The sequence below is a fragment of the Mesoplodon bidens genome, assembly GCF_964165515.1.
Source record: "Mesoplodon bidens genome assembly, chromosome: 2".
In the NCBI taxonomy this organism is placed as follows: Eukaryota; Metazoa; Chordata; class Mammalia; order Artiodactyla; family Ziphiidae; genus Mesoplodon; species Mesoplodon bidens.
The window spans coordinates 23,188,367-23,206,222 of record NC_138177.1 but is presented as its reverse complement, the minus strand read 5'-3'; the positions used below and the strand labels follow the sequence as shown (position 1 = coordinate 23,206,222).

At 36.3% G+C, this 17,856-nt stretch overlaps 1 protein-coding gene across 3 annotated transcripts in view; it reads left to right on the top strand.

The window, feature by feature from the left end:
• Positions 1–17,856, top strand: part of LIN9 (lin-9 DREAM MuvB core complex component) — a 93,486-nt gene that overhangs the window by 58,359 nt on the left and 17,271 nt on the right. For all 3 annotated transcript variants that reach the window (XM_081221382.1, XM_081221381.1, XM_081221383.1), the window contains exons 8-11: positions 6,517–6,650; positions 8,250–8,369; positions 9,226–9,327; positions 13,389–13,469. In XM_081221382.1, coding sequence (XP_081077508.1) covers positions 6,517–6,650; positions 8,250–8,369; positions 9,226–9,327; positions 13,389–13,469 — 437 coding nt within the window. The remainder of the gene's footprint in view (positions 1–6,516; positions 6,651–8,249; positions 8,370–9,225; positions 9,328–13,388; positions 13,470–17,856) is intronic.

The following is a 17,856-nucleotide window of genomic DNA, read 5'->3' as shown; positions in this document are numbered from 1 at the left end:
GTCAAAGGGTTATGGGAAAGGAAGTCATCAAGGACAATATGGAAGGTGTGATTTGGAAGATACGGAAGATGTGATTTATAGAAGTAAATGTAGAGTTAAGATTTGACAGCTGCTGGTTTAACCCAAATTCTGAATCCTGGCCCAAAGCTGAGGCTCTGACCAATAATATTTAAAGTTGTCCCTTGATGTTTGTTTATAATAAAATTACTTTCTAAACTTGGATTTTTGGATGCCATTAGGTATGTTCACCAGATTCCCAGCAAACCTTCTGTTGTGCTTGAAAAATTGTCTCTTTTTTTTGCATTGCATATTTGACCTTATAAACGGTCAAAGAAGTAGAGTGACCATATAAGCTATCACCCAAGTAAGCATCTTCTGAAAGTAGAATAGGAGGTGCTGTTAATAACTGAAGTAGGATAACAGGTGTAAATGGACATTGTCCTGAGATAATCAGCTAATAGGATTTATGGATTAATAGGATTTACCCTACCTAAAGGATATTTTGAAATTTTTTTCTTATTATAAAATATTCTCAGAGCCTTAGGATAATGCTGATAACCACAAAAGCATTTTTTTCTTACTTTCCTGAACTTGGCATTCTGACCGAGAATCTGCTTTTCATCCCTTAGTGACCATGTATGCTAACTTAGGTTGCTGCTTTTGTTTTTGTTTTTTTAGCTTTGCATTGTCAGCACCAGTAATCTGGAAATGGCTGTTAAGGAGAGGGCTGCCTTAGAAACAAAAGCTTAAGTATTTTTAAAAGTCTTTGAGCCAGTTAAGTAAAACTGGATAGAATTTAGCCATCACTTGAACAGACAGATACTCCTGTAATAATAGGGGACCCTGACTTCCCATATTGATCTGTGGTAGAGGGACATAAATGACATCCATATAAAAATATGGAAATATCTTTTCTCGATTTATAAAGGCAATGCATTCGCAAAAAAAAAGAAAAAAAAAACACAGAAGTGTAGAAAGTGAGTTTCCCCTAAAGTTTTATAAATCTCCCTCTAAAGTTTGATGTATGTAAGTGTACAGTATATGCCAGAACATAAGATGGTCCTCCCTCCAAATTATATTTGAGTTCTTATACTTTTCGTATTATAAGTATTCTCTCAGTTTATTTTGCATAACCAAGCCTGCTTGGTGAAGACTCACTGATTTCTGGTTTCATTTTGTTACGGTTTGAGAAAGTACTTTGTATGATTTTACTTCTTTTAAAGTTGTTGAGACTTGTTTTATGACCTAGCATTTGATCTGTCTTAGAGAATGCCCCATGTATGTTTCAAAAGACTGTATTTTGCTGTTGGGTTGAGCATTGTGTATATGTTAGCTAGGTCAAATTGGTTGATAGTGTTGTACATGTCTTCCATATTCTTATTGATTTTCTGTTTTATTGTTGTATCAATTACTGAAAGATTAATATTAAAATCTCTAACTATAATTGTTGAACTCTTTACCATTTCATCAGATTTTGCTTCAGGTATTTTGGTGCTCTGTTAAGGTGCATATATATTTATATTTGTCATATTTTCCTGATACATTGACCCTGTTATCATTATGAAATGTCCCTCTTTGTTTCCAGTAGTATCCCTTATTTTAAATTTTCATTAATATAGCCATTCCAGTACTCTATTGTTACTGTGGTAAATCTTTTTCCATCCTTTACTTTCAACCTATTTGAATCTATGAATCTAAAGTGTGTCTCAGACACATGTAGAAATATATAAACAGTCTATAGATGAGTCTTGTTCTATTGAAGTCAGTCTGCAAACCTCGGCCTTTTTAAAAATTTAAGAAATTTTTATCTAATTGTATTTTTTATTGAGATATAATTGACATCTAATATTAGTTTCAGCTGTACAACATATTAGTTGTACATATTAGTTTCAGCTGTACAACATAATGATTCAGTATTTGTATATATTGTGAAATGATCACCACAGTAAGTCTAGTTAATATCCATCACCACACATAGTTACCAAAAAAGTTACAACTTTTAAGATCTACTTTTTTTAGCAACTTTCAGATATAGGATTCAGTATTATTAACTATAGTCACCATGTTGTACATTACCTCCCCATGACTTTTTTTGTTTGTTTTTTGTACATTTACAATTAAAAAAAATTTTTTTATTGAAATATAGTTGATTTACGATGTGTTAGTTTCAGGTGTACAGCAGAGTGATTCAGTTATATGTGTATACGTGTGTGTGCGTGCATGTGTGTGTATGTGTGTGTGTGTGTGTATATATATATATATATATATATATTCTTCTCCATTATAGGTTATTACAAGATATTGAGTGTAGTTCTCTGTGCTGTACAGTAGGTCCTTATTAGTTATGTATTTTATATAGACTTACTTATTTTATAACTGGAAGTTTGTACCTTTTGACCCCTTTCACCCTCTGCTTTTGATCAGTGGTTAGTCTATTCACATTTTATGTAATAATTGATATGCTTGCATTTATGCCTGTCGTTGTGCTATTGGTTTACAATGTCTCATATCCTTTATTTTCCTTTACCTCCTTTCCTGCATTCTTCTATGTTAAACAAATACTGTTTAGGATACAATTAGTATACAAATTTTACTTAGTATAGTTATATAGTTAGTATTTGTATATTAGTATACAAATGTAGTATACAATTTTAATTTCTCTGTTGTTATTTTTAGGTATTTTTTGAGAGTTTTGTGTGTATGTGCGTGTTAGTTGCTCTGGGAAATACAATATGCAGTTTTAACATATCACAATCTAATTAAGATTAATACTGAATTAATTCTGATAAAATATAGCAGATTTACTCCAGTATAGCTCCATTTTCTCCTACTTCCTTTTTACTGTCATCAAACGTGTTACATTAATATCTGTGATAAACCTGAGAATATAGTATTATAATTATTGCTTTAAATAATCTTACTTTTTAAAAATGAAGAGAATAGAAAAAAAAGTGTGTGTGTGTGTGTGTGTATTTTGTACACACCGTTTTTTATATGCACCCACATATTTACCATTTCTGGTGTTTTTCTTTTCTTGCTGTGGATTTTAGTTACTGTTGGGTATTATCTCCTTTTATCACAAAGAATGTGTTTTAGTATTTCTTCCTAACTTGTCTAGTAGCAACAGATTCTCTCTGTTTTTATCTGAGAATGTTTCCATTTCTCCTGCATTTGTGAAAAATAGTTTCACAGGATATAGAATTCTTGCCTGATGGTTCTTTCTTGTTAGCACACTGAATATGTCACTGTTGCCTTCTGACCTTCATTGTTTCTGATGAGATGTACCTGTTGATTGTGTTGCTCTTCTCCTACGTGTGATGAGTCATTTTTCTCTTGAAGCTTTTCTCTTGAATATTCTCTCTTTATCCTTGGATTTTGGAAATTTCACTATGATGTGTCTAGGTTTGATACTCTTTATACTTATCCTATTTGGGGTTTATTGAGTTTCATGGGTTAGTAGCTTAATTTTTTAAATCAAATATGGGAGAATTTTGGCCATAATTTCTTACAATTTCCTTTTCTCCTTCTCTCTCTCCTCCCTTTGGGTCTCTCATTACAAATATGTTGGTGCACCTGACATCTTCCTACAGCTCTCTGAGGCTCCCTTCATTTTTCTTCAATCTTGTTCTCTGTGTTCTTTGGATTGGATAATTTCTGTTGATCTCTAATAGATCAGAATCCAGACTTGCTACAATATATTATCTAAAATATTCCCTGATTCTTTTCTTCAAATCTTCTCTTTAACTCTAGAGTTTCTATTTGGTTCTTTCGTATAGTTTCTGTGAAATTCCCTGTTGAGTCATTGTCTTTAATTCTCTGAACATATTTATAAAATCTACTTTTGAAGACTTTGCTAATGTATCATCTGTGTCAATTTCTACTTACTGTACTTTTATCCTGAGTAAGAATCATGCTTTTTTATTTCATTACATATCTAGTAATTTTTGGTTGAAAACTAGATATTTTAGATAATATATTGTAGCAACTCTGTAATTTTTTTGAGAATTGTTTTTACTTTAGTAACTTGCCTATGCAACCACTGATGTCTCTGCTCAGTTTTTTTTTTTACTGTTTTATTTATTTTTAAGCTTGCTTCCTAGGGAATGTTCCTGTGTCTGCATAACTTAGTGGCCAACCAATGACTTAGGCAGAGATTGTACTCAAACATCTTAATCCAGAAAGGCCTCAGACTGATCTCTGTGTGGACTTGGGAAACACATACAAAGTTGCTGTCCGTTTTCAGGTCATCCTTAGCTTTTACTTTTTACCAGACTTTCTTAGGTCTTTCCCACCTAATCACATAGTTTTCCACTTAGGCAAGAATTTATGGAGAGTTTATTTCAGTCTTTTTATGGCTCTCTAGTTTCCAGGATCTCCCTGTTAAATTCCTAGCTATTCTGCCAGTCACCTCAGACAGGACTACCTCTTAGGCTTGCAAAGTTGTGGGGTTTTCTTATTCTTTCCTGATCGAGTTTGCCACTCTTAACTAGCACAGTCACAGGTTTTTACCCACTGGTCCACATCCTGTCTGCCCCTCTGGCAACAAACAACACTGTTTCCATGACCAAACATACACTAGAAAAACTCTTTTTACCAACCAAGCTGTTGGTGATGGTAGAGTGTCAATAGCCTCTTGCAAGAAGGCCACTGAGTTCACTTGTCCTTAACTGAAGCTCTAGCAATTTTTCAACAGTAATCGTTTCTTAATTGTTTTCTGCATTTGGCCCATTTCTAGTACCCTGAAATGGTTGTCTTTGACAATCTTGTTTATACAAGTCTTTTGCAGAGGAGAATCACCAACCTCTTCACGCTGCCATAACTGGAGGTCCTTTTCTGTATTTATGTTTGTTTATTCAACTTTTATTACTCATATCTTCTGTATACCTGTTTACTTTTCCTTTAATTGGTCTGTCAAAGACTGAGAATGATATTTTTTTAACTTCTTATTTTTTATTGGAGTATAGCTGATTAACGATGTTGTGACAGTTTCAGGTGCACAGCAAAGCAACTCAGCCATACATATACATGTATCCATTCTCCCCCAGACTCCCCTCCCATCCAGGCTGCCACATAACATTGAGCAGAGTTCCCTGTGCTATACAGTGGGTCCTTGTTGGTTATCCATTTTAAATATAGCCGTGTGTTCATGTCAATCCCAAACTCCCTAACTATCCGTTCCCGCCACCCTTCCCCCCGGTAACCATAAGAGAATGATATTTTAGTCTTCTACAATTGAGTTTTTATCAGTTGATCCTTTTAAACAGTTTTGCATTGAATATTTGTATTTTATTTAAATGATATCATTGGGACTTTCCTGGCGGTCCAGTGGTTAAGACTCCGCATTTCCAATGCAGGGGGCACAGGTTCGATCCCTGGTTGGGGAACTAAGATCCCACATGGCACACACCGTGGCCAAAAAAAATTAAAAAATAAATACTATCTTTATACATTTTTGTGTGTATAAAATGTGTCACTTTGCCTAGTTTAATGCCTTAAATGCTACTGTTCTTATATTTTTCACTCATGCTGGATGTTTGCTTGGATTTTCCTTATGTTACTTCAGACTGGATTTAAATAGTGACACAAGAATTCATCTGTGTGAGGGATCCCCAAGACCACCCCCAGGTTTGGTTTGGTGATTCACTAGAAAGACTCAGAGTACTTGGAAAATAGTTGTACTCATGGCCATGGCTTATCACAGAAAAGGATATAAAGCAAAATAAGCAAAGGGAAAGGTACATGGAGCCAAAGTCCAGAGGAAAACAGGTGCAAGCTTCCAAGAGTCCCCTCCCTGTAGTGTCACACAAGACTTGCATAATTCCTTCAGCAGCAAGTTGCAGCAGCACTTGTGAAATGTTGTCTACCAGGGAAGCTCATTAGAAACTCAATGCCCAAGGTTTTTACAGGGGGCCGGTTACGTAGGCACCTTCTGCCCAACACATACAAGAATTGGAAAGCAGGTAACCACAATGTTTGCACAGTCTAGGCACAGTAAACCACCTTTCTTAGTATGGGAACAATGAGAACACTCCCCAAATTCAAGTACCCAGAAGTCAACATTATAGTCAACCCTTTCTAAGGTTAGCAGTCTGAAACCTAGTAAATCTTTTCTGCATAGCACCCTTATCTTTTTTTTCTTTTCTTTTTTTCAGTTGAACTACTCCTAGTGATTCATTCATGAGTATAATGACCAAATTTGTTGACTTTTTTTTTTTTTTGCAATTCGAGGTTTAAAGCAATGATATGATGTTAAAGTATTTGCCCCTTAGTTTGGTAGATATATGATTTCATTCATATATCAAATTAGGGATCACCATTTATAGTTTTGTTTTCTGTTTCAAAAAAATTTTTTGTTGTTCCTTTAAGCCTAAAATAAAGTACATGCTTTTTTTGAAACTTTAATAGACAACAGTACTATACTTTCTCCACTTTGAATTACATGCTTGGAGCAGTTTTGTATGTGACAGTTTTTTGTATCTCCTAAATATCATAATGCCTTTTTGTTTCTTTTTTCAGCACGATTACGTGGTGTTCATGATGGTCTGTTCACTGGACAGATAGATGCTGTGGATACCCTTAATGCTACTTATAGAGTAACTTTTGATAGGGCAGGGCTTGGAACTCATACTATCCCTGACTATGAAGTTCTTGTAAGTATTGTTTCATAATACACGTGTTTTATGCCTATTAAATATGTTTTGTAGAGTTTTCTTAGGGGTTGTATTTATGATAGAATCAACATTTCACATCACAGAAGAAGAGATCTTTAGGGGTTTCCAGCCCTGCTTACTAGACTCCTGGAGCAGAGCTATACTTAAGTCTTCCACATTTTCCAGAAGCTAGCATCCATCTACCTAATTTAGTGTGACACAACTGATCACTCTTGACTAACTAATCTTAGGGAACAAGCTACACAACACTTTCATTTCAGCTGTTGGTATAGTCCTCTTGCAAAATGACTTTAAAAGTATGTTAACATCTTGCACTTCAAAATATATATTTTTATATGTTCCTATTTTATCCTCAGAGTATGCAGGGTGGTTGTTAATTACCCCCACCTTTTGCATGATGAAATAGAGACATAAGTACTTTAGGTAATTTATTCAAGGCTTTCAAGCTGGATTCTTGCCCTATTGAGACTGGAATCCACATCCTTTGAACTTCTGATATAGTCCATTAAACTACTGGACCATTATTTCATGATCATGCTTGATTTAGCAATGTCATGGAAATTATATACCTTTCTAATAAGTTAAAATATAAAAGATAAATAGAACTCTAATAGTTTTTTTAATGAGTAATGAAATTTTTGTAACAAAACTGTTTGCCTCTAAGCATTATAGAAATTAAATTGTTCACATTTAGCCTCCCCTTTTCCCATTTCTTTGTTATAAACTTGATTTTTTTTTTCTTTTTTCTTTTTTCTTTTTTTTTTTTGTGGTACACGGGCCTCTCACTGTTGTGGCCTCTCCCGTTGTGGAGCACAGGCTCAGGACGCGCAGGCTCAGGGGCCATGGCTCACGGGCCTAGCCGCTCCGTGGCATGTGGGATCTTCCCGGACCGGGGCACGAACCCCTGTCCCCTGCATCGGCAGGCAGACTCCCAAACCACTGCGCCACCAGAGAAGCCCAAACTTGATTTTTAAGGGTTGTGAACTTACAATTAAAAATCAAAATTACTTTATCTCCTTAGTGCAAAAATAGGAGAGTCTTTTTTTTCTGATCTATACTTTTTAAAAAACTGTGACTCTCTGCTTACTGTAAGGGTTTCCTTATCAAATGTACTTTTAGAGAGGAGTAGGAGAGAAGGGAAATTTGGACTAAATATAGAGCAAGGTATTCCAATCTTAGTTTTTTTCATTAAAGGAGGAAATCTTTAAACCTCCCATTTCAAAAAAGAAAAACTACTTTTCTGTTTCATTAATGTAATTTCCTTTATGAGATCACCCAAACATTTCTCCCTGGCCAGATAAGAATTGCCTTTAATTACAGTGGGTAATATTCATATAGTCTTTAACACAGAGACAACCAAGGGTGACCATAGATCACTTTCCTTTCTTTCAATAGATCACTTTCTTCTGTTTTTATGAATTCAACCTCTTAGTAACAGAGTAGTATCCATACTCTGACTTAAGTTCTAGCCCTTTGATCTTTGTAGGTTAATATACTTTATGATAAAATAGAACTGTTATAAAGCTAAAATGATTGGTAAAGTCTTCAAGTTTTGGGGACTATTTTCTTTTCCCAAAGAGTAATGAGCCTCATGAGACGATGCCTATTGCTGCCTTTGGACAAAAACAGCGACCTTCTCGATTTTTTATGACTCCACCACGGTTACATTATACTCCTCCTCTCCAGTCACCAATTACAGTAAGTAATATTTTTTAGATGCCACCAGTAGTTTAAATGATTATTATGAATGTAAACTATGTTCTTATGAAATACACGTCTATTACAGTAACTTCAGGAGGTGCCCACATTATTTTGAGTTGTCAGATATTAAATAAAAAGTTAATAAAGTAAATAAAATAGTTGCTTCAACTCTGGAAATATTTTCCTTTTTGTAGGATTTTTAATAGAGTAGTAATTATAATAGAATTTGCTCTTTATTTAAGAATAAGATACTTCCTTCCTACTGTATAGCCCAGAGAACTATATTCAATATCCTGTGATAAACCGTAATGGAAAAGAATATGAAAAAAAAGTATATATATATGCATAACTGAATCACTTTGCTGTACAGCAGAAATTAGCACAACATTGTAAATCAACTATACTTCAATAAAATAAATTTTTAAAAAAATAAGATACTTCTGGGACTTCCCTGGTGGTACAGTGGTTAAGAATCCACCTGCCAATGCAGGGGATGCAGGTTCGTTCCCTGGTCCGGGAAGATCCCACATGCCACGGAGCAGCTAAGCCCGTGCACCACATCTACCGAGCCTGTGCTCTAGAGCTGGCGAGCCACAACTACTGAGCGCGCGTGCCACAACTACTGAAGCCCGCGCACCTAGGGCCTGTGCTCCACAGCAAGAGAAGCCACCACAATGAGAAGCCTGTGCACCACAAGGAAGAGCAACCCCCGCTCGCCGCAACTAGAGAAAGCCTGCACGCAGCAACGAAGACCCAACACAGCCAAAAATAAATAAATAAATAAATAAAATTTAAAAATAGATACTTCCTTTTGAAAAGTCAATGGTTAAATAATTCCCTTTTATTCCCACAGGATAATGACCCCTTATTAGGACAGTCACCTTGGAGAAGTAAAATTTCTGGCTCTGACACAGAAACGTTAGGTGGTTTTCCAGTAGAGTTCCTTATCCAAGTGGTAAGAATTGCTCTGAATATTTTGGTTATTTGTTTAAAAAATTCAATGACTTTTGTGTTATTAAAGTTGAAAATTTTTCTAGGGCCAAATATTTTTATACTTTTGAAAATCATTGTGTTGGTTTTAAGAACTCTGTTATTTTCCAACAAGCTTGAAAATAAGTTATAACAGCAAAAAAAGACTTAGAGACCTATTTTTGTTGGGCTTTTCTTGGGTTTGGTTCTTATTATTTTTCTGTGTTAAGGACTCTAACCTTCTAGTATATGCTCTGTGAAACTGAATAGTTAACTGTTCATAAATTGTATAATTATAAAGGTTTTTATTTAGTAATCTCAGTGAATCCTGCCATTATCAGTCACCTCAACAATTGTGATGTGTTGGCCAGCTCTCTGGTTAGGAGGAACTTTATTTCTTTTCTGAGACTAGGAATAGCTATTCATTTGCTAAGTACTTATTGATTAGGCACAAAGAAATCTAAGGCTAAATCGAAACAAGTATAGAATTATTATATAGAACAATTTCCTTGAATAGCCTGACTCTTAAGAATGTAATGCGCTGTTTGTTTTGAAAATTAGATTAAATAAATTATTTAGTTTGTTTTTTTATCAGTAATTTAATGTTTTATTTTATTTTATTTAGTTTGAATCATAGTCTAATAATGTTTGATTTGTTCCTTTTCTTTTTATTTGAAAAGAAAAACTACTTGGCTTGGGATAGAGTCTTTATAAATAAAAATGTTTATAGTGTAATCCATTAAAATATTCACAGTGTTATCTTTTACAATTAATGTTATTTTGAGGAAAAGTCTTGTCATTTGTGTGTATGTGTATAGCATTTTTTATTCCTTAGTTGTATGTTGTTAATTATCCTTGGAATACAAAATTACACCTTTTAACTTCCAAAGGTAGATAAGATATTTTTATATGAAAAGTTAAAAATATGAAAAGAGCCAAGGCTTATCATTTTCACACATAGGACACTTCTGTTTTAAAGAAATTCTTTCTTTTAAATAGTGGAAGTAAAAACAGAGCTAATATGTCATATTTGGGCAAGTGTGTGTAGGGGGAGATGGGGGGAAGAACAGGGGGTCAGGGAGAGGGAGAGAGGGGCTGGGGAGAGAGAGAGAGAGAGAGATCCATTGATACACCAGCAGAGGGAGTCAGAGGCTAAATACTAGTACGCTACTTCTAAAGTATTGATGTTTTTATTGATGCTTAGATGTTTGATTGCAGTGCTTAATTTTAACTTCAAAATCTACATGTAAAAGCCTAGTTAAAACACTGCTTTCATTTTTAAGCTATCTAGCAGATAAAAATAAAAGTCCTTTTATGTACTTGTCTTTTGTAATATGTAAAGTTTTATGAAACTCAGATTTACTCTTGTTAAGCTGTGAGATATGTTTTTGTCTTTTTCTGTTACTGTTTTCTTTCTTATAACAAAATAAACATCATTTTTTTGCAAGTTTTATAACTCATAGTTTACAATGAATTTGCTTAGTTAGGAAACTTTTTCTTTCCTGGGGTTAGGGATTTTGAGGAATCTAAAAGATTGACCCACTTCTTAGAGAGGACTCAGTTTTGAAAAGAATGAAAAGGAAACAGCGTGATTTTCTATCAAAAACAAGCAAGAAGGGACTTCCCTGGTGGCGCAGTGGTTAAGAGTCCGCCTGCCAATGCAGGGGACACGGGTTTGAGCCGTGATCCGGGAAGATCCCACATGCCGCGGAGCAGCTAAGCCCGTGCACCACAACTACTGAGCCTGTGCTCTAGAGCCTGCGAGCCACAACTACTGAGCCCGTGAGCCACAACTACTGAAGCCTGAGCATCTAGAGCCTGTGCTCCACAACAGAGAAGCTACCACAATGAGAAGCCCGTGCACCACAACAATGAGTAGCCCCGCTTGCCACAACTAGAGAAAGCCCGCGCACAGCAACGAAGACCCAAGGCAGCCAAAAATTAATTAATTAATTAAAAAAAACAAGAAACACAGAACTGAAAATGGGAGAGAGACTGTTGCCTTCATCCCATCTTTTACTGCTTCTAACTCTGAAGAATCACACAAATTTCCATAAAACCCCAACAACTAGAGACAGGGTACCAGTCCAGAGCTCTGGAGATACTAATGAGGGACTGTGTGAATAAGTATGTAACATATCTCACCAGGCCCTCCCTCTGCCTGTATCAACTTAGGTCAAGTTTTTAGATTTTTTTTAATTATCAAAAATTTAATGCATATAAAATCAGACAGGGGACTTCCCTGGTGGCGCAGTGGTTAAGAATCTACCTGCCAATGCAGGGTTCACGGGCTCAAGCCCTGGTCCGGGAAGATCCCACATGCCACAGAGCAGCTAAGCCCGTGCGCCACAGCTACTGAGCCTGGGCTCTAGAGCCCGCGAGCCACAACTACTGAGCCCACGTGCCACAACTACTGAAGCCTGCGCACCTAGAGCCCGTGCTCCACACTAGAGAAGCCACCGCAATGAGAAGCCTGTGCACTGCAACGAAGAGCAGCCCCCACTCACCACAGCTAGAGAAAGCCCGCGTGTAACAACAAAGACCCAGCACAGACAATAAATAAAATAAATTAATTAATTAATTAAAAAAGGAAAAGCAGACAGAGTTGTATAATGCACCTCTGGGTACCCATTATCTAGCTATAACAGTTATCAACAACTCCTGGCCAGTTCAGTTTCAGCTATACTCCCACCCACTTTCTCTGTTTTGAGAAATCAGACGTCATATCATTTATCTGTAAATATTTCGTTATATATCTTTAAGTGGTAAGGGCCCTTTTTTTTTTTTTTTTTTTTTTAAATTTATTTATTAATTTATTTATTTTTGGCTGTGTTGGGTCTTCGTTTCTGTGCGAGGGCTTTCTCCAGTTGCGGCGAGTGGGGCCCACTCTTCATCGCGGTGCGCAGGCCTCTCACTGTCGCGGCCTTTCTTGTTGCGGAGCACAGGCTCCAGACGCGCAGGCTCAGTAGTTGTGGCTCACGGGCCTAGTTGCTCTGCGGCATGTGGGATCTTCCCAGACCAGGGCTCGAACCTGTATCCCCTGCATTGGCAGGCAGATTCTCAACCACTGCGCCACCAGAGAAGCCCCAGGGCCCTTTTTTTTTTAAGAGACATAACTATATTATCATTATTATATCTAAAAAGTTAACAAAAAAGTCTTAATATCGTCACATATCCAGTCAGCATTCCAGTTCTCCAGTTGTCTCTTAAATGTTGACTGTACTTTTTCCCCATTAACTTATTTGTTGAAAAAACTGGATTATTTGTCCATAGAGTCTCCCACAGTCTGGATTTTGCTGACTGAATCCTTGTGATAACATCTGACATATTCTTTTGTCTTTTATAGTTCATTTAAATTGCTCATTGAATATAAAGGTTTGATTTGATTTGGGTTTTTTATTTGATTGGTGTACTTGTTTTTGTGTGACTACTTTTATGTGTGGTTTTGTGTTCTAATAGGATACCCATATTATTTTATCTCTTTTCTTATATAATGTTGGCTGGTACTAATTATCAATGCCTAGGTCAATTCATTCATTAGGATTGCAAAATGGTGCTATTCTTGTTCTTTGTTTAGTAGCTGAAATAGTTCTATAAGGAAAAACTTCCCCTAATCTATTATTTGGTTACCTAATGGCATAGTTTGTATAGTGTCTTTGTTTTCCAGTTTATGAGTATGGTCACTAGTATTCTCCAACAATGGTTAATTTTGTTTAAGTATCAGTCTGAACTCATGGATTTTAATGTATTTGTGCTTCAGTTAACTGTAGTTATTATTATGATTGGTCCACACATTGTTCCATATTGGACCAGTGAAAGCTTATTCAGGTTGACTCCTTAATCGTTTTGACATATCCTGGTTACAGTGGATTTTAAAATATCTTCTTCTCAGCCAGTCTGACTTATAAAATAGTGTCTGTGCTATATTTATATTGAAACACCAAAATCTGCTAAAATATCTTGGTGAAAACTTAGAAATTTGACATCTACATGATATACTTAAGTGCCTGTGTTTATTCCAAAACATCTCTTCTTCATTGTCTATAGACCAGATTATCAAAAATTCTCATGATTAAAAAGGAACATATCAAGAAATTAAGGGAAATGAACACAGAAGCAGAAAAACTGGTAAGGATATTTTTTTTTCTTTGTTTGCTTGTCTCATTTTAAAATGGTGGGCAGCTTCTATATCTAAAGATTTTTAAATATTTTATGGAAGAAAACCTTGAGATAAATGTTATTTTTAAATCCTGATTTGCTCTCGCTATCTCTTGTTATACTGAACATACGCTAAGTAAATTAGCAATGCAATACAGTTCATTACCCCAGACCTCCTTATGCCATTGAATAGGATTAATGGATATATATTAGGTTCTTTGACAGTTTGCATGAGTGTAGAATTCCTAGCATTGGTGCCTCTGACTAAGGAGGTCATATTAGCAGAGGTTATTAAAAGAGATTCAGAATAAATAAATCAGGAAATACATAGGCTGGTATCTTCAGGTTATCTTGATGGAGCTTATATCCTATTTTATTAATCTAATGAGTACAAAAATATGAGTCAATTTTATTCATAGGAGAGAATTATCAGAGTTTCTTAAAATGTAGAAAATACTAAGGAAGTTTTAAAATTGTATTGAAAGTCATATCTTGCTTATGGATTTATAGGATGGTGAATAGATTTTATCTCAAGTACCATCTCCAATTGATTGAAAATGGTTGCAAGGATGTATGAAAGTAAGAGAGAGCTCAGTGACTGGGCTTGGGGGCAAAGGGCTGTAGCTAATTACCAATGTCTGTCATGAATGCAGGAATAGGGAGTTGTCATAACATTAGTCATCTCTTGTATGGAATGGTGTGAGGGGTAGGTGTGGGTAAATAGCTGGACAAGTAGTTACCTAACTGAATGAGGAACAGTCCTTTTAGGATTATGGAATTTTTTTATCTGAACATGACTTTGAATTATCTAATTTGAACCCATCATTTTTACGGAATTGAAAACTGAAGACCAAAGATGTCAAGGGATTTTGGACTAAGATTATGCTGCTATTTAGTAGTACAGGTACCAGAACAGGCTCCTTAGTCCCAGTTTAACTCATTTAGGCATGATATAAAATTAGTATTGTCAGATACACAGGCTATCAAAGATTGAAAAAAAATAGCTGTAACATATTACCATCATATATCCTAAATGTAAACATATTATGTGTTTGCTTCTTTCCTACTGGACTCTAATTCTTATCTTGGTTTCCATCAGTTCTACTTCCACCCTTTATTCTATGCCTTTTCAATGCTCCCCCACTACATTTCCTCTGATCATTTTATCATCTCTTCCACCCTGATGCATAATCAAATTATTTAACTTTCATATCACTAGCTAGGACTTTTCCCTGTATCTAGGTTTCACACCTTAAAGTACTAGACTTGCCTTAGCCTAGTTAGTGTTACCTACTTTTTAAAAAAGGCCTGTTTTGTTGTTGGTTTGGCTTCTTGGCATGTGGGATCTCTGTAGAAATCTAACTGGCTTGATAGGCTGTATAATTTATTTATGATTAGAAAAAATTACCATTATAAAAATTGAAATACTGTAAAACTATTTAGTTTAGTATATGGTATAAATATGTTTTTATGCTTAGCATATGGATTTCTTCTTCTGTGTATATACTTTCATATGTTGTTTTGTTTTTTGAAGTACAGTTGATTTACAGTTTTGTCTTAGTTTCAGGTATACAGCATATTGATTTAGTATTTTTGTCAGATTGTATTCCGTTATAGGTTATTACAAGATACTGGGCATAATTCCCAGTGCTATACAGTGTATTCTTGTTGCTTATCTACTTTTTATATGATAATTTGTATCTGTTAATCCCATACCCCTAATTTATCCCTTCCTGCTTTCCTCTCCCCTTTGGTAACCACTAGTTTGTTTTCTATATCTGTGAGTCTATTTCTGTTTTGCATACACATTCATTTGTATTGCATTTTAGATTCCACATATAAGTGATATTATACAGTATTTATCTTCCTCTGACTTATTTCACTAAGCATAACATTCTCTAGGTCCATCCATGTTTCTGCAAATGGCTTTTTTTCATTGTTTTTTATGACCAACTAATACTCCATTTGTGTGTGTGTGTGTGTGTATGTGTGTATGTGTGTATGACACATCTTTGTAAACCAGTCAGCTGTTGCTGGGCACTTGGGTTGTTTCCATGTCTTGGCTATTGTAAATAGTGCTGCTATGAACATTGTGGTGCACGTATCTCTTTGAATCAGTGTTTTCATTTTTTCTGCATATATACTCAGGAGTGGAATTGCAGGATCATATGGTAGTCTATTTTTAGCTTTTTGAGGACCCTCCATACTGTTCTCCATAGTGACTACACCAATTTACATGCCCACCAACAGTGTATGAGGAGGGTTCGCTTTTCTCCACATCCTCTCTAACATTTGTCTTTTGTAGACTTTTTTTTTTTTTTTTTTGCGGTACGCAGACCTCTCACTGTTGTGGCCTCTCCCGCTGCGGAGCACAGGCTCCGGACGCGCAGGCTCAGCGGCCATGGCTCACGGGCCCAGCTGCTCCACGGCATGTGGGATCTTCCCGGACCGGGGCACGAACCCGTGTCCCCTGCATCGGCAGGCGGACTCTCAACCACTGCGCCACCAGGGAAGCCCCTTTTGTAGACTTTTTGATGCTAACCATTCTGACCAGTGTGATGTGATACCTCATTGTGGTTTTGATTTGCATTTCTCTAATAATTAGTGATGTTGAGCATCTTTTCATGTGCCTGTTAGCCATCTGCATGTCTTCTTTGGGAAAATGTCTATTCAGATCCTATGCCCACTTTTGGATTGAATTGTTTGCTTGTTTTTTTTGATACTGAGTTGTATGAGCTGTTCATACATTTTGGATATGAACCCCTTGTCAGCCGCATCATTTGCCAATATTTTCTTCCATTCCATAGTTTGTCTTTTTCTTTTGTCAGTGGTTTCTTTTGCTCTGCAAATCTTTAAGTTTAATTAGGCCCCATTTGTTTATTTTTGCTCTTATTTCCTTTGCCTTAGGAGGCTGATCCAGGAAAATATTGCTGCACTGTCTGTCACAGAGTGCTCCGCCTCTGTTCTCTTCTAGGAGTGTTATGGTTTCGGGGCTTACAGTTAAACTGTTTTGAGGGTTTGTTTTGTTTTGTTTTGTTTTGTTTTTGTGTATATGGTGTGAAAGAGAATGTTCTAGTCTTACTGTTTTACATGTGGCTGTCCATTTTCCTAGCACCACTTGTTGAAGACACTGTCTTTTCTCCATTGTATAGGCTTACCTCTTTTGTTGTAAATTAATTTTTTTTTTTTTTTTTTTGGTACGCGGGCCTCTCACTGTTGTGGCCTCTCCCATTGTGGAGCACAGGCTCCGGACGCGCAGGCTCAGCAGCCATGGCTCACGGGCCCAGCCACTCCGCGGCACGCGGGATCATCCCGGACCGGGGCACGAACCCATGTCCCCTTCATCTGCAGGCAGACTCCCAACCACTGCGCCACCAGGGAAGCCCCGTAAATTAATTTATTGCAGGTGCTTGGGTTTATTTCTGGGCTGTATTCTGTTTCATTGATCTATGTGTCTATTTTTGTGCCAATACCATGCTGTTCTGCTTACTACAGTTTAGGATAGTGTGACGTCTGGGAGGGTTATACATCCAGCTTTGTTCCTTTTTCTCAGGATTGCCCTGGCAATTAAGGGTCTTTTGTGACTTCATATAAATTTTAGGATAATTTGTTCTAGTTCTGTGAAAAATGTCCTGGGTATTTTGATAGGGATTGCATTAAATCTGTAGATTGATTTGGCTAGTATGCCCATTTTAATAATGTTAATTCTTCCAACCCACTAGCACGGAATATTTTTCCATTTCTTCGAATCATCTTCCTCAATGTTTTATAATTTTCAGAGTATAGGTCTTTCACCTCCTTGGTGAAGTTTATTCCTAGAGTTTGTTTTTGGTGCAATTTTAAACAGGATTGTTTTTTACTTTCTCTTTTTGATATTTCATTATTAGTATATAGAACCGCAGCATATTTCTATATATTAGTCTTGTATCCTGCACCCTTTCCAAATTCATCTATTAGTTCTAATAGTTTTGGGGCCTAGACTTTAGGGTTCTCTATAGAGTATCATGTCATCTGCAGATAATGACAGTTTTAGCTCTTCACTTGCAATTTGTGTACCTTTTATTTCTTTTTGTTTTTGATTGCTGTGTCTAGGACTTCCAGTACTATTTGCTGAATTTAGCGGGAAGGCTTTCAGCATTTCACTGTTCAGTATTATGTTGGCTGTGGGTTTGTCATATATGTTGAGATTTGTTCCCTCTATACCCACTTTGATGAACATTTTTTTTTTTTTTTTTTTTTTTTTTTTGCTGTACGCGGGCTTCTCACTGTTGTGGCCTCTCCCGTTGCGGAGCACAGGCTCCAGACGCGCAGGCTCAGCGGCCATGGCTCACGGGCCCAGCCGCTCCGCGGCATGTGG